This window comes from the organism of the source record quoted next, unplaced genomic scaffold (genome assembly GCF_019419815.1).
Source record: "Pyrus x bretschneideri cultivar Hongxiangsu unplaced genomic scaffold, Pyrus_bretschneideri_v1 Contig38, whole genome shotgun sequence".
In the NCBI taxonomy this organism is placed as follows: domain Eukaryota; kingdom Viridiplantae; phylum Streptophyta; class Magnoliopsida; order Rosales; family Rosaceae; genus Pyrus; species Pyrus x bretschneideri.
The window spans coordinates 3236528-3254956 of record NW_025999701.1 but is presented as its reverse complement, the minus strand read 5'-3'; the positions used below and the strand labels follow the sequence as shown (position 1 = coordinate 3254956).

General features: G+C 41.1%; 1 protein-coding gene across 2 annotated transcripts; it reads right to left on the bottom strand.

Annotated features, from left to right (window-relative positions):
- Positions 1-10266: 10266 nt before the first annotated feature.
- Positions 10267-13387, bottom strand: LOC103940897 (GDP-L-galactose phosphorylase 1). Of its 2 annotated transcripts, none has more exons than XM_048564176.1 (7): positions 12666-13387; positions 12179-12344; positions 12014-12073; positions 11638-11880; positions 11365-11550; positions 11007-11255; positions 10267-10911 (listed from the first exon to the last, which is right to left on the bottom strand). In XM_048564176.1, the coding sequence occupies exons 3-7, from the start codon at positions 12059-12061 to the stop codon at positions 10552-10554; spliced, it is 1086 nt and encodes a 361-aa protein (XP_048420133.1). In that variant the 5' UTR covers positions 12062-12073; positions 12179-12344; positions 12666-13387; the 3' UTR covers positions 10267-10551. The 2 variants fall into 2 exon arrangements, with proteins under 2 accessions (XP_048420133.1, XP_009349354.1); XM_009351079.3 differs by having other exon boundaries at positions 12179-12300.
- Between the last annotated feature and the right edge of the window lie 5042 nt (positions 13388-18429).

Here is an 18429-nt window from a genome sequence, read left to right as displayed (position 1 = left end):
AGTGCGGAAGCTAGTAAGGTGGTAAAATAAAAGTACGAATAATAAAAAAAACCAGCATACAAAGGTCTAAGTAATAAGTACTAGTGTAAACGAACCGCTAATTCAGAGCGTTAAGTCTACAGCAGTCCAAATTAAAATAATGCGACAACAGTGCACCCGGAGGTTACCCTACATCGGTGAGTGTCTGTCAGAAATGCCTGGAAGCCCTCCGGGGAAACCACCGAACCTGCTAAGCAACTAGAACCTGGAGGGGCGCAAAACAAAAGCGTGAGTGGGCAAAAACAAAGCTCTTTGAAAACCATTTAGTAAAATACATTCTTACCCCTCGCCGTAAAACCTGTATACTTCCCAGAAAAATAAATATAAGTACGTATGCAAAAATAGGCCAATTATGCTCAAGGATATGCCATACCAAATCTCATATTGAAATACAAGTGCTCAGGTATAAACCGTATCAATAACATATCACTGGCAGCCGGAGTCACCTAAAGAGACCTGTGCGGCTGAATCTAGAGCTCAAATCTCAATCTCAATAGCTAAACCTGCCCACGAGTCGGAGCCACCTACAGTGATCTGTATGACAGGCCTGGGTGTAATGCATATAAACGCTCTAGTGCTACGATCACGTGAAGGCTGTGCGAATAATCGCGGGTCACCTACGAGTCGGAACCACCTATAGTGGTTTGTACGACAAGACTGTGCACCTAACTTGGATCCAAGCTGAGCGTGTGGTGCGGGAGGTGAACGACACGTGAAGGACTGTGCCCTACTCAGGGCGGGAGCACTAACACCGGGGGTGCAGGTTATGAGCTCTCTAAGCACCTCTAACCACTATTTAATGCGAATATTAAATAACGCTTACCTGGCACTTATCTGTGCCTCCATAGCACCAATATATATATATATATATATATATATATATATATAACCGTATAAATGAATATATATAATAACCATATATGCAACTAACCATGCATAATAACCAATAATAATAAAGGAATGGCATAAACTAATAAACATATACATAAATTCCTGGGAATTATAAGTATATAGGTATATACGGAAAACAAAAGCCCACTCACTAGTACGTGGAAGGGTCGTAACCCCCTGCCTCGCGTGAGCACGCTCATCCTCGGGATACGTATCACCTATATGCGAAAATACTATAAAAACGTTAATTTTAAAGCACATAACCTTCCTTTCGAAATAACTTCTCAAACATTACTCAAAATGGACAATTGAATATACCAACGTGCTCTACACAACCTCAGGAACACACCAGAATTTTTTAGAAAAATTTTTCACCGCCGCACGCGCAGGCACGTGCGGTGCACACGGACGGAGTCAACTGACACCGTTAGGAATATTCTGTCAAAATTGACAGATTCCGTTAACGATGTCAGGAATATTCCGTCACCTTCTCCGGCGAGTCTCCGGCGACGTCGCCGGCGCCGGAAACTGGGAAAACCTGCAACTCGAGTTTTCTCGTTCATTTTTCAACCGTTTTTCATGATTCTTGCACCAAATTAAAGCTTAGGACTAGTAGAACACGTCCCAACAACTTTTAAGAGCTAAAACCTACTAAATCTCACCTGTCACCAACCTTCAAAACTGGCCAAGTTTGAACAGGGCGATCCTGACGTCCAATTTCGTCCAACAAAGCACTCCGAGGCTCCTTGGGACCTCACTAATACATCTACAAGCTTCAAAATCCCAAAAACGAGCTAGGTTATTTTTGCATGAATAGTAACTAAAACGGACCTTGTGAAATCAACGTGAAAACGTCGAAGTTCCTACCTGAAACTAGTATGATCGTGCTCCCTTCGACCTCACGAGCTCGAATATGGCTTTAGTTCTCTCGATCTGTGGGTGTAGAGTGTGGTGGTGTGTGTGTCCGTACGTATGGTGAATGAGAAGGGGGAGAGAGACTCGGGACAGAGAGCAGGGAAAGGGACAGAGGAATAGGGGGAGTGAGGGTGTGAGTGTGTGGCCCAGATCATGCCAACACACATACAAAACAACCCAAAAACGTAACAGAATAGAACTAGGGCAAAACTGTCTTTTCACGTGTACATTTTCGAAAATTTCGGGACGGGATGTCACAACCTACTCACCTTAATAGAATTTCGTCCCGAAATTCAAAACAACCAAATACCATCCCTAGTGACCAAAGAACAATCTAGGATACAAATCCCTCATCCGGTCTTCTGTCTCCCACGTAGCCTCCTCGACTGAATGATTCCTCCACAGAACTTTCACTAAGTTCACCGTCTTGTTTCTTAGAACCTTTTCCTTCCAATCTAGTATCGTCACTGGTTCCTTGTCATACGTCAAATCTGGATTAATTTCCAAAGGTTGTGGAGGTATCACATGAGATGGATCAGCAACATAATGTCGAAGCATAGATACGTGGAACACGTTATGCACTCTGGCTAGCTCCGGAGGCAACTCCAACCTATAAGCTACCTCACCAACTCGCTTCGTGACCATGTATGGTCCGATGTACCTGGGACTCAACTTGCCTTTCTTCCCAAACCTCACAACACCTCTCCACGGTGAAAGCTTCAGAAATACCCAATCTCCGACCTCGTACGCTCTGTCCGTAGCATGCCGATCCGCTAAACTCTTCTGCATGTCCTGGGCTGCTTTCAGGTTAGACTTGATTACCTGAACGTTTTGAGTAGTCTCCTCAACAATCTCCGGATCCACTAAAACTCTTTCTCCAACCTCTGACCAACACAACGGTGTGCGACAAGCTCTACCATACAATGCCTCAAACGGCGCCATGCCAATGCTCGAATGAAAACTATTATTATAGGCAAATTCCATCAAATCCAACCGCTGGTGCCAAGCATCACCAAACTGCAACACCGAAGTTCGCAACATATCCTCCAAAGTCTGAATAGTCCTCTCTGACTGCCCGTCCGTCTGAGGATGATACGCCGTACTGTAAAGTAGTCTCGTACCCAAAGCTTCCTGAAAAGCCACCCAAAACTTAGATGTAAATCGTGGATCACGATCCGAGACAATACTCACTGGGACACCATGGTACTTCACAATCTTCGAGATGAACAGTTCCGCTAATCGACTCAAAGAATACTTCTCTCTCACTGGAATAAAATGTGCCGACTTAGTGAGCCGATCGACGATCACCCAAATACCATCAAAGCCATTATGTGTACGCGGAAGCTTGTACACAAAATCTATGGTAATATTTTCCCATTTCCACTCTGGAACGGGAAGCGGCTGCAACAACCCAAATGGCTTCTTTCTTTCTGCTTTGACCTGCTGACACACAGTACACCTACTCACATACTCAGCTATCTCCCTCTTCATACCCGGCCAATAATAAAATGGTCGAATGGTATGATACATTTTAGTAGCTCCTGGATGCATGGCATAAGCCGAGATATGTGCTTCATCAAGAATTTCTTTCTTTAAATCCAGATTATTTGGCACGAACATTCCTCCCTCTTGCATTAACATGCCATCTGATTCACGAACTCTGAGGTCTCGCCTCTTTCCTTGTTCTCGAGCTTGGATTAGTTCTTGAGTCTGCTCATCAGCTACCTGAGCTGCAAACACCTGATCGACCAAGATTGGCCTAACTTGAAAATTAGCAAGTAACGCCACTTCTCGATCTTCTGCTTCTAATCTCACTCCTGTAGCACGCAAGTCCGCCAAAAGAGGAATACGACTCGTATACAACGCATTAATGCGACCCTGAGACTTCCTGCTAAGTGCATCAGCCACTACGTTCGCACGACCAGAGTGATAATCAATCGTGCAGTCGTAATCGCTGAGCAACTCCATCCACCGCCGTTGACGAAGATTAAGTTCCTTCTGAGTAAAAAGATATTGAAGACTCTTGTGATCTGTAAAGATCCTACACTTCTCTCCATAAAGATAGTGTCTCCACAACTTCAACGCAAAGATAATAGCAGCCAACTCCAAATCATATGTAGGGTAATTCAACTCATGAGGTTTCAACTGACGCGAAGCATAAGCGATCACCCTACCATGCTGCATCAACACACATCCCAGACCATTCAAGGAAGCATCACTATAAACCTCGAAATCACCACTATCGTCTGGGAGTGCCAAAACAGGTGCATGAGTGAGACAATGCTTCAACTGCTGGAAACTCTGCTCACACTTATCATCCCACTCAAATTTAACATCTTTCCTCGTCAATCTCGTCAGTGGTAAAGCAATGACGGAGAAATCCTTAACAAATCGCCGATAATACCCCGTCAAACCAAGGAAACTTCTCACCTCGGTGACGGTTCGCGGTTGCTTCCAATTCTACATAGCTGCGACCTTCTGAGGGTCAACCAGAATACCCTGAGCAGAAATAACGTGCCCCAAAAATGCAACTTGATCTAACCAAAACTGGCACTTGTTAAACTTAGCATACAATTGGTGTTCCCTCAACCTTTTCAACACCAAAGTAAGATGTCGAACGTGCTCCGCTTTAGACTTCGAGTACACCAGAATGTCGTCGATGAAAACAATAACAAACCTATCCAAATACGGCTGGAATACTCGGTTCATCAAATCCATAAAAGCAGCTGGTGCATTCGTCAAGCCAAATGGCATAACCAGAAACTCGTAATGACCATAACGAGTCCTGAACGCCGTCTTAGGAACATCATCCCTGCTAATCTTTAACTGATAGTATCCAGACCTCAAGTCAATCTTAGAGAACATGCAGGCACCTCGAAGCTGATCAAACAAATCATCGATACGTGGCAACGGATAACGGTTTTTAATCGTCACCCGATTCAATTGCCTGTAATCAATACACAGCCTCAAAGTTCCATCTTTCTTCCTCACAAACAAAACTGGAGCTCCCCACGGAGAAGTACTAGGCTGAATGAAACCTTTATCCACTAATTCCTGCAACTGAACTTTCAATTCCCTTAACTCAGCGGGAGCCATACGATAAGGAGTCAAAGAGATGAGATTAGTACCTGGAAGCAACTCAATAGTGAACTCCATATCTCGATCTGGGGGTAACCCAGGCAAATCCTCGGGGAAAACATCTGGAAAGTGTCTAACGACTCTCACATCCTCAACTCTACTAGAAGTAGCCTCAACTAACACCACATGAGCTAGGTACCCTGGCAACCTTTAGACAACGACCTTTTCGCTCGCAAAGCCGAAATAAGACCATGTCTCACCCCACTCTGCTCACCCACGAAAGTAACCACAGGTAGTCCAGGACGACGAAACGTAACTATTTTCTCGTAGCAATCAATATTGGCACGGTTGGGGTGCAACCAATCCGCGCCCAAAATCACATCAAAGTCAACAATATCTAACGGGATAAGATCAGCTGGCATAAGCACACCCTCAACTATCACTGGACACCCTGGGTACACACGATCTATAATACATCTTTCCCCTCTAGGCATAGCCAACTCTAACTCGTACCCTAGAGGTGTGGGGCGAGGTTGTGTCACTTGAGCAAATGTATGAGAAATCACAGAATGTGTAGCTCCGCAGTCAATTAATACTCTAGCAAAATAACCAAGTATATTCAACGTACCCATGATCAAATCCGGATTGTTCTAAGCGTCCTGCAGCGAACGTCCATGGGTCTGCTGTCGTCCACCGCGACCTCTGCTCGTCTGACCACTGCGACTCTGAGTACCACGCCCCTGACTGGGCTGACCAGACTGCCTGGAAGACCCTGCACTACTCGACGCAATCTCACCCTGCTGAAACTGTCCTCCCTGAAACCACTGAGAACCGCTTACTGGAGCTGGAGGATACGGCATATAGCCGCTAGAGTACTGAGGAAAACCACCCTGGGAATAGGGGTCTTGGGGATACTGATACTGTCCCAGGGCATAAGGAACAGCATCACCCTGATAGTGATAGGCACCACCTCAACCTGCCTGCCCATAACTACTCGGACCCTGAATCTGCTGGATAGGTGCAGGTGGCGGCAAGAAAGTCTGCTGTAGCTTCTGCTGCTGACTCTGGGGGCATTGCGCAGCTCGATGTCCCATCTACCCACAAGTAAAACAACCGCTGCTGCCCTGCCTACACTCACCAAAGTGTCGGCCATTACACCTACGGCAAAGTGGGGCCCTGCCTCGGCCACCGTCACCCTGTCTCTGGCCTCGAGCACCACCAACAAATCTATATCCACGTCCCTGACCAGTGGCGCTGAAACCACCGCTAGAAGAACTAGAACTAGTACCACCCCTCTTGAAATTCTGGGTCTGACGAGTCCTGAGCGACGTTTGACCTTTACCCTTAACATCTTTCTTCTGATTACCGTTCTTCTCTTCTTCATCACTCTCGCTCGTCTGGTTCTCAGAATCCTCAACTCTCAGAAGAACCTTGTAGAAATCCTGGTAAGTATCACAGTGAGTGGTAGTCGCCATTGAACGCTATCTTTTCCTAGTGCCTAAGCGAAAATGACGAAGCATCTCCGCCGAATTACTAGCAATCTCCGGATGGTAGCGAGACAAGTCAGTGAACTTCCGATAATACTCATTCGCTGTCATCTTCCTCTGTTTCAACTCAGTAAATTCCTGCTTCTTACGATCGATGTACTCAGGGGGAACAAATCTTCTCTTGAACAAAGCAATGAAAACATTCCAATCCGTCTTTTGAGCTGGAGTCAAACGACGAAGTTCCTGCTCCCACCAGGCTGCAGACTCCGTACCCAGAAACCATGAGGTCGTCTCAACCCATTTCTCGACTGGAAGATTCCCCTGATTATTCAGAACACGAAAAGTCTTCTCGATGTGCTCTAACCAACGCTCTGCGCCCTCGTGCCCCTCATTACCCTGGAACTTATCCAATTTCAGATTATACATAGTCTCCAGAGGAGTCCTCTGGGGAGGGCGAATCGCCGACTGAATGGCGGTAGCAATAGCTTCCCCCAGCTGAGCAATATCGGGGAAACTAGACTCATCAGAGCGACGTGGTTCCCGACGAGGCAGCATAGTTCTGACAGAAGGCACCAAAAGCATTAGAATACTCACAAAGACACAGGACTGCCAAACCTAGGCTCTGATACCAAACTGACACACCCCGACCGAGATCAGGGCGTGCTGGCCGTCACGTGGAAGTGACGTAGCCATGTGCACAGTGCGGAAGCTAGTAAGGTGGTAATATAAAAGTACGAATAATAAAAAAAAAAACCAGCATACAAAGGTCAAAGTAATAAGTACTAGTGTAAACGAACCGCTAATTCAGAGCGTTAAGTCTACAGCAGTCCAAATTGAAATAATGCGACAACAGTGCACCCGAAGGTGACCCTACATCAGTGAGTGTCTGTCAGAAATGCCTGGAAGCCCTCCGGGGAAACCACCAAACCTGCTAAGCAACTAGAACCTAGAGGGGCGCAAAACAAAAGCGAGAGTGGGCAAAAACGAAGCTCTTTGAAAACCATTTAGTAAAATACATTCTAACCCCTCGCCGTAAAACCTGTATACTTCCCAGAAAAATAAACATAAGTACGTATGCAAAAATAGGCCAATTATGCTCAAGGATATGCCATACCAAATCTCATATTGAAATACAAGTGCTCAGGTATAAACCGTATCAATAACATATCACTGGCAGCCGGAGTCACCTAAAGAGACCTGTGCGGCTGAATCTAGAGCTCAAATCTCAATCTCAATAGCTAAACCTGCCCACGAGTCGGAACCACCTACAGTGATCTGTACGACAGACCTGGGTGTAATGCATATAAACGCTCTAGTGCTACGATCACGTGAAGGCTGTGCGAATAATCGCGGGTCACCTACGAGTCGGAACCACCTATAGTAGTCTGTACGACAAGACTGTGCACCTAACTTGGATCCAAGCTGAGCGTGTGGTGCGGGAGGTGAACGACACGTGAAGGACTGTGCCCTACTCAGGGCGGGATCACTAACACCGGGGGTGCAGGTTATGAGCTCTCTAAGCACCTCTAACCACTATCTAATGCGAATATTAAATAACGCTTACCTGGCACTTATCTGTGCCTCCATAGCACCAATATATATATATATATATATAACCGTATAAATGAATATATATAATAACCATATATGCAACTAACCATGCATAATAACCAATAATAATAAAGGAATGGCATAAACTAATAAACATATACATAAATTCCTGGGAATTATAAGTATATAGGTATATACGGAAAACAAAAGCCCACTCACTGGTACGTGGAAGGGTCGTAGCCCCCTGCCTCGCGTGAGCACGCTCGTCCTCGGGATACGTATCACCTATATGCGAAAATACTATAAAAACGTTAATTTTAAAGCACATAACCTTCCTTTCGAAATAACTTCTCAAACATTGCTCAAAATGGACAATTGAATATACCAACGTGCTCTACACAACCTCGGGAACACACCAGAATTTTTTAGAAAAATTTTTCACCGCCGCACGCGCACCCACGCGCAGGCACGTGCGGTGCACACGGACGGCATCAACTGACGCCGTTAGGAATATTCCGTCAAAATTGACAGATTTCGTTAACGGCGTCAGGAATATTCCGTCACCTTCTCCGGCGAGTCTCCGGCAACGTCGCCAGCGCTGGAAACTGGGAAAACCTGCAACTCGAGTTTTCTCATTCATTTTTCAACCGTTTTTCATGATTCTTGCACCAAATTAAAGCTTAGGACTAGTAGAACACGTCCCAACAACTTTTAAGAGCTAAAACCTACTAAATCTCACCTGTCACCAACCTTCAAAACCGGCCAAGTTTGAACAGGGCGATCCCGACGTCCAATTTCGTCCAACGAAGCACTCTGAGGCTCCTTGGGACCTCACTAATACATCTACAAGCTTCAAAATCCCAAAAACGAGCTAGGTTATTTTTGCATGAATAGTAACTAAAACGGACCTTGTGAAATCAACGTGAAAACGTCGAAGTTCCTACCTGAAACTGGTATGATCGTGCTCCCCTCGACCTCACGAGCTCGAATATGGCTTTAGTTCTCTCGATCTGTGGGTGTAGAGTGTGGTGGTGCGTGTGTCCGTACGTATGGTGAATGAGAAGGGGGGAGAGAGACTCGGGACAGAGAGCAGGGAAAGGGACAGAGGAATAGGGAGAGTGAGGGTGTGAGTGTGTGGCCCAGATCATGCCAACACACATACAAGACAACCCAAAAACGTAACAGAATAGAACTAGGGCAAAACCGTCTTTTCACGCGTACATTTTCGAAAATTTCGGGACGGGATGTCACAGTACTTGTGATATGGTATAATTTATGGACTTTTTTTTTTGTCAAGGAAATTATTCTTAATTACAAAGAAATAGATTTACATATAAAAGGCCCAGAAGAGAACATAAATAAATAAAAAAGGGGCCAACCAAACGAACGAATAAGTGCCCAACCAAACAGCCAAGGCTTAAAGACAGAAAAAAAAAAAAACTAATAAACTGGCTGCTACCACCTCCACCAAAATAGTGCAACTTGACCGGCGTAAGTATATGCCCATCACCAAACATCGCCTCGCCAAACTCATCATCCAACCCTAAATAGCTCTCTGTGCACATCCACAAAGTAAAGAAACTAGAACTCTACGCACCATCTTGATGGGAAGTATGACTGAAGGTCGAAGCTCAAATGAACGATAGGAAGAGATGCCAATAAAGTAAAAAGAGGAAGACAGATTGAGATGTAGAGCAGAGGAAAAAGCATCAGAGAAGGGGAAAAAAAGAGACAAGGGAAGAAAGGGGAAATTGGCAACCGACCCAACCAAAGCTAGAGTTGGCGCCACCAATTTTTTAGCAGGATTGAAAACCCCATGCTAGAGTCGGCGCCACTTATTTTCGTGTGCGACCCATGCATTTAGATTTAGTTGTGGGCAACTTTTTTGGATAGCGATTAAATTATAATTTAAATGTAACAAAGACGAAGGAAATAGTCAAAGAACCAAATGACCATAAATGCAAATTCATTCACATGCAAACACTTGGGTAAAAATTATACCTGACAATTTCTTACACGATCTGTTAATCCAATGATTCAAAAATAACAAGTTGGGGTCAACATTTTAGCTAATAGGATCGTTATCGGATCACACTTGGATAGAAACTTCTTATTTTCCTTCACGCAGTCAATTATAAAACTAAGGGATTAAAGTAATACATCACAAATTATAATATAAGTAAATGTCATAACCAATATGCCCATTTTAAAAAATATTTTTCAACATCGCTTCACTTATTTAATAACACGTGATGTACATACTTGTGTTTTATGCGCACCGAAAAATCTTTGGACCAGGAGGGGGTAAAACATAACCGACATAACACCGTTATATACACAGAACATAACATTATTCACCCACAATAGTAACCACAAGAAGGGATTTTACATATCCATAAAGCACCCTAAACAAATAGATCGAAGTTGTTATGCAGAATACACAAACACTGCAAACTATGAACAGCTGACTATGCAAAACCAATTTTGCTTATTTAGGCATCGGCTAGCATCCAATAAAGGTACAGACATTAACCCAAATGGAATACTGCAATACTAGATTCACATTGTAAACACCCACCAATCTGCTCATTTACTGCAGAACAATGCATTCTTGTGTCCCACTCACCATAGCAGTGCGCGAGCTTTTGTTAATGGTAGTGTCGACTTCTTCATGAGAACGAGGCTTAACTTCCGGATCCTCCGGCAAATTTTCACTGCCATTATTACCAGAAGCAATACGTTCGAAAATAAGAGCATTCACTTCTTGGAACCTCTCTTCAGAAAGGGAAACCTCTGCCAGGAGCTTCCAAGCATTTTCATCTGAAGCCTCATCGTAGTCCTTTTTCCTCTTCAAGACCATATGCCCACTAATTTCCCACACCGCTGGATTCACCTGTGTATCCAGAATCTCTGCACTCACTTCTCCGAGAGCTTGTTTCTCAGCATAACACTGCATTTCATACGATATGCATGGAGGTGAGTGAAACAGCCTATGTACAACAAAAATATTACTTACGAAGCATTTGCGTTTCATTGACTATATACCTGTGGCAGGAGAAAGATTCGCTTTCCACAATCAGAGATAAGGACATTGTACGGTATGTTGTTTTCTTGAAGGCATATGCAGGCATCAGAGACGGTGTAAGACAAATCTTCCATAGTATTTCCACCCTCAAAAACAAGACCTCTGACAGGATAGTTCAGAAGCTCAGAGACCTTCACCTCAGCATTCAGAGTGGATATTTTCTTGGTAGGAGCCTTCTCAATGGGAAAGGTCACGGCCAAGAAGTAAGCCTATAAACGGAAGAAAATTTGTTTGAGTGACAACTATAAATAGTGAACCCATCAGAAGCTGAATCCAATAATTAACGACAGCTTGCTAGAAAAGTATGGAGTTAGAAACCTGGAAGTGAAGGTGATTGATGGTAGCAAATGCACCCAAGCTGTTGTAACCCAATCGAAAGTAAGGACTCCCAGCTTCAGCCGCCATGTGAAGTGCAAGCAAGACGCTTTCCCGGTCAATCCTTTGTGGCAAACGCTCAAAAATACGAGGAATCAACAGCACATGGCCATATTCAATAGGACTGACCTGTTAAATGGGGGGCAGTAAACGATAAATACCTTTTTCTCAAATACCTTGTTAAGAACAAATAATGCACAAGGAGAAAGAGCTTACATTAATGGCAACAACGCTTGGAGAATTTTCAACATCAATGGGTGCACTAGGGAAAAAGTGAACTTCACCATCTTCACTGGCTTCAAACTGGAATAGAACCTCCTCTTGTCCAACTTTAGTGAAGTTAAACTTGCTGCTATCAAAGGGCTGGAGGACCTTATCAACTCGAAACTCAGTTGGTCTCTTCTTAAGATGGCGACCCTCATTCAGCTGGGCAATGAAACCATATTGCCCTCCGATCACCTACACCGAATTATCAAAGAAATTGGTCCCCATATGCCAAATAAGTATATAGTACATACACATTGTTCCTCAGCTCGAATTCGAATTCCCATTTACAAAAGCTACAAAATTGAGGAAAAGTAAGTGAATACACCTTGGTTTCACAAGCAGTGACATCATAGCGAAATAGCCCTCTCTGCATGCGATCCTCCCACTGTACCATTAAATGGTAAGCAATTGTACTCCAAAATAATTGCTAAACACAAGAGGTAATAAACAAATCTGGTGATCATTCTTCATCTCCTGTAAATCAATTTACCTGCCCGAGAAGCAGTGAGTCAAGAAACGCAACGGGAGGCTCTCTTTTGTCATGTCCGGGCACACCCGTGTCACCATTATTCACGTTCCGCTTCTTGAAGGCATACAATGGAAGTTTTGCCCCTACACAAACCGAAATTGGTACAAAACCCAGTCATAACTAGAGCCTACACCAAGCGAAAAACCATGAGAACCCAACATAAAATCATTTTCTTTAAATTCCATAAAACAATAAAATAAAATAAAATAATAAAAAAAAAGAAGCAAGAATCTTTAATACTACTCCGACCCCGTATATTTCGAATAATTGACAAATACCCAGATAAGAACAATGCCAGAACCAATAAAAAAAACACCAATCAACAAATGAAGAATTTTCTTGACAACTTATCACATAGGGAGGCTTGTTTTACAAAACACCTATTCAAGTGCATAACATATAAAGCACAGAAATTCAAATTCAAAGTGGAGGGCATTTCAACAAATACCTGGAATGCAACATTGGTTAAGGCAATTGCGGCCACAACCCTCGACGCGGCGAGCACCCTCCTCCGCCTCATCTTTCTGGTAATTCGAAACGACGGTGGGAACCCTCTTGATCCTCAACATCATGCTCCCTCCCCTTCTCTCTCTCTCTCTCTCTCTCTTAATTCCCAGTAAAATCAAACACCACCAAAACCAAAACCACCCGAAAACAACAATACGATCTACTCGTGCGCTTTATAGAAGAAAAAAAATCTCTAAAATCTCCTAAGAATCTAACCAAGAAAGTCTTAAAAAGCTAATATAAGCAGAAGAGAAAAACAGAGGAAGCAGAACCGCCACCAGCGAGGAAGAGCAGGTCGGAGGGGCTACCGCCTTCGGAAGGCAAGGCACCACGCCCGCCGTGCGGCGAAGGGCTGCTCTCAATTACACAACCCTTTCGTCGTACAGCCCGGACATGAATGAGCGGCCGAGGAGCTCCGTGTATAGCCGTGATGTCTACAACTTGTCGAACCTGGGTCTTACCCCTAAAAATATACCAAAAAATGATCAAACACCTTCCTTCTTCTTCCTCAGATAAAACCCAGATAGGAAAACAAACCAGAAAGGTGAGGATCGCCTGTTTCGAACTGAATCGAAAAACCCAGACGGAGATTTGCGGACTTAGGGGAGTGAGTGGGGTGTGTGGAGGAGATGAGGGGGTGGATTTATAGGGGTGGGGAGAAGATGGGGGTGTTCGTGGCTGTGGGTGTACCGTCCACCTTGGGGTATGTATTTGCATTTTGGGGATTTTCGTGGCCTTGGATTGTTTGGTGTGGTGTATTTTGGGGATAATACTCTAGCCAATTTAAGCAAACTACGTTTCCGTATTAGTCATGTATATAGAAAGAAAGTAGAAGAGTATAACTTATACCTAAATTGCCCTTTTTCCATTGAAATTTAAAAAAAATAAAAAGATTCACCAAAAAAACCCACACGGGATAAGTTTATTATTTTTTAAAATATATTTTAACAAAAAACAATAATAACTAACACAACTAAAATTAAAAAAAATAAAAAATATATTGTTAAACCAAAATATTAAATAATAAAATAAAAATAGCCAATTATCATTAAAATATGGATATGGTAAGACGCTAGTATAATCATAATGTAACTAATACTTTTTTCATAATAATTCCCTTCCTTGTAAAGTAACCCACCTTTTGTTTTATCACAAACGCAAACGTCCACCTTAGGAAATTTCTCAACCGCAAGGACAAGGACAACATCTCAACGTCCCAATCCACAAAACCCAAAATTCGCACTTCATCTCCGAAGCTTCCCGCTTTAGAAAATTCTGGATATTGTCATTATTTAATTCTTTATTGGACCCAAAAACCAGGAAAATGGATTAAAAAAAATTAAAAAATCTAATCTAATCCCACTTAAAGGACCCCACCACTCAGAAAGAGTGAATGAATATTCTAAAAGATGATTATTTGAATGGATTTGGATTCCATTCGAATCAAACTTGTGAAGATTCTAGAAATCTTGATGTCTTAACCATTCATCATATATCGTGTGATTATAAACTATTTTTTATTTAAAATTAAATACAAATAGTATCTAATAAAAACTAGATATACAATGTACTATGAACAGTTAGGATGTGAGAATCTCTAGGATTCCTATAAAGTGAATTCGAAGAGGATCCTCTTCCCATTTGAATAACTCAACAACTTTAGTTTTAATTGAAAGAAAAATTATTCAACATTTGTACCGCATTAGCACACTAACAAAATGGGGGGATAATGTCTGGCTACTCAAGGATGAGTAGAGATTCCTGCTAAAAAATTTTCATGTTTAAATCATAAAGTTTTGTGCTTATGATCAGAACTTTTCATATTATGAATCACTTTGTAAATATCATATCTGCAAAAAAATTAAAACTAAAGTCGTTCGGTCAATCTATTGTACCAAATACATAGACAGTTTGTAATGTTTTTATTAATTCAATTAATCTGTTTTTACACAATTCAATAACTCAACGACTTTGGTTTTAATTGTTTCTAGCATAGACGATATTTATAAAATGATTTATAATATGAACTATTCTAATTATAGTAATTTTAAGTAAAAACTCCTATTTATCATTTAAGTAGTCCAGTATTGGTAGTTGTTGAATGATACGACCAAATTGATGTTTCATAGTAAAGTTTTGATCAATTTTGAGATTAATGGAGGGAGTCAATTCCAAATACCTTTTTTTGTTTAAAAAAATTAAAATAAAAACCTTAATTTGACCATACTGAGCCTCTAAAAAAGAAAAAATAAATATAAAAATATAACTAATCCCACTTGGAGGGACCCACTAACGATAAACAGTGAATATTCTAATGCGTGCAAACAAACACGTGGGTTGTAAGGCTGCCTGTTGATAATTCGACAGTGATTTGACCATGCAGCCGATTTTAATATTAAAAAAATTGGGACTTTTGGATCTAGATCCAAAAACTTAGGTAGCTTTTGGGACCAAGTTCAGTTATCCAATTATATATTTTGATATCAATTTTGCTCTTTCAGATAAAAATATTTAAATTCTTTAATTTTTTTATCATTTATTCAGTTTTTAAATTTTGAATATTTAAATACTCAAACTAAAATATTATCTAGTAACTACCTCCTATTTATGAAGAAAACAAAACGGATATAATCTAGTAACTACCTACCTATTGTATAGGAAGAAAATGCTTTTACCTACAAAGCAGATATAATCTACCTGCAAAACAAAAATAAAATACCTATTGTATTGGAAGAAAAATGCTGGGAACCTACATGGTAGAACATAAAAATATAAATATGATATAATATACCTCTATTAAAGGAACGAATTTGGAGGGAAGAACATAAAAATATCATCCATGAAAAGAAGAGACAAAAAAGAGGAGGATTGATAAATGGAATTGTTTGGAAGAAGGAAAAAAGGAGGGATGAAACGGACTGGGGGTTGAGGTGATTATATGGCTATAACTAATCCTACAATTAAGGGATTAGTTAAACCACAAATTATCTCATAATTAAGAAATTTTGTGTATTTACTACAATTCGTAAGCCTAATGGGTAAATAGGGTACAAATCACAAATAAACATATATGGAATCTCAATTATTGGACATATTTCAATGAAGTGGACTAATTCTACTAATGGCTCACAAAATTGGATCTATATCAAGTTATCCCTAAAAAAATTAGAGCTGAGTACGAAATTTGTAAGTAGACGGTCCACCGTCCACATTACGCAAAGCAAGCACACAAATTTTAATTGAAATAAAAATTTAGAATTCGTGATCCATGAGATCATCTTCAATGGTTGGGGTAAAAGTCAAATATTTTAGTTCGGAAAATTTAGCTTTTAGCCCATAAACAGCTTTTCTGTTCTAACCGTTCTAGCCTAAAATTTTAGCCCAGGATTATTAAAGAACGAACTTAGGCTATTTTTTTTGTGAAATTAATTTAAAAAAAATGTAGACTATCATAAATTAATTTTAGGAACATTTTAATCTAAAAAAAATTTAAATTCCGATAAATATTGGGTAGAGTCCACTCCGATTTCTGGGCTAAATTTTGGGGGGAATTTGGCCTTGGTTTAGCATTTAGCATTTAGCCCAAATTTTCCCCTTGGGTTGGATTGGGTTTGGGAGGAAATTTTGGAGAGTAATTTGGCTTTTAACCCACCATTGGAGTTGGTACGAGGGAATCATTCTACTGTTGTGTTTTGGATGAGGTGGACTTGTAACTTCAAACCTACCATTGATGATGTGCTATACCTTTCAAGTATTTAGGAGCCTAACCACCCTCATCGTCGAAAGAGGATCCGGATATCTTTTTGTGAGGATTCTTTAATTACGGAAATCTTTCAATCATATTCGTTTACCGTATATCGTGTAGTTATATATTATTATATTTTTTTTATTTAAAATTGAATGTAAACATCACCTGACAAAAGTTGACCGCACGATGTACAATAAATGAAGGTGATTAAAGAATCCTTAAGAGGATTCGGAAAGGATCCTCATTCCTCATCATCAAGCTTGTAGATTTTTTTTTTTTAATCAATTTCTTGATGTCCAAGTTGGTCATTTAGTACTACGGATTTCATTTTCATTTGTACATTAGTTGGAGCTCAAGGCTCAACTTGCATAGATGGCATTATATGGTTCTCCCAAACTAAAGATGAACTAATAGTGCATGTAGTTTAATATCTTAATGAATAGAATGTTATGCATTCTGAATTCTAAACTCTCTCGTCTTTTATTTCTTGTAATAGTTCGAACTCTTCTCTTTTCTTCCAATAACAGTTAATTAAAAAAATAAAAAAAGTACTCTAAGTCGTCGTCCTTAAAGTCAAAGTCCATTCACCAGAACATTCAAGCACGTAGAGGGCCCAAAGTGCTTTGCAAAGCAAAAAGTGGTGGTCCTAAAAATTAAAGGACATGCCCCAGAATATCCACCAAGGACAATCACCTTATCCATTGTCTATGTCTTGCTCACATGGGTGTGGGCGGTGACCATAAAAAATGGGGTCTTCATGCCAGTTTCACTACATCGCTGCATTATCCTTGTTTCTAAAGCTTGTACCTAAACGCCTATATATTGGTATCCAACGCTAAAGTTTGGTAAATTGAACATGTAACCAACAATAAGAGATATTATACCAAATTAATTTTGATGAATTTTTTGAGCTTGTCGCAATGTGGAGCAACAACATTTTTAGATAACACAGTCACAACTTTCATCCAAAATAAAGAGTTAAAGGAGCAAATAAGTTACGTAAGTTTTAACAAGTCATCTAGATGCCCATTGTTCTATATTTGACAAGTTCAATGACTAATACTCATGATATTTTAGTTAAGGATGACACACCCCGACCCAGAAAGTCCACTTGGACCCTGAATCGAGCTGTGCTGGCCGACACCTGGAAGGTGACGAAGCCATAAAATGTGATAGTGTATAAAAAGTGAATGAATTTGATTCCAAAAGTGTCTAAATACCAGAGTGCGCTACGAGTGGGAGCGAACCCATTTCACGCGCGATGTCAGAGCATAAGTAAGGTACAATAATGTGAGTAAGAATCATACCCTCAAAAATATTCATCAATACTAAGATTCGTCACAGATTCTTGTCGATACAAACTCGATAGCTAAAACCTGGAGGGCACCAAACAAAAGGTGTGAGTAAGCAATAAAACCAAGCTTCCCAAAGTTACTACCTCTCTAAAAGTAATGCCCCTAAGTGTAAAACCCGTATCGTTTTCCATAAGACAGTATAACATATATACATATATCCAAACCATACTCGGAAATGACCAAAACCACGGTTTGCCATCAAATCCACCATACATTAATAAGTAGGCCAAATGAACTAAATCAATACAAAGTGATATATCAGTCAGAGTCATCTAAAATGACATGTACAACTTAACCGTATCTCGTCAATTATGGCTAGTATATAAGTCGGAGTCACCTATAGTGACCTGTACGACTTATCCACATCTCGTCAATCCTGGCTAGCATATAAGTCGGAGTCACCTATAGTGACCTGTACGACTTATCCATATCTCGTCAATCCTGGCTAGCATGTAAGTCGGAGTCACCTATAGTGACCTGTACGACTTATCCATATCTCGTCAATCCTGGCTAGCATGTAAGTCGGAGTCACCTATAGTGACCTGTACGACTTATCCACATCTCGTCAATCCTGGCTAGCATGTAAGTCGGAGTCACCTATA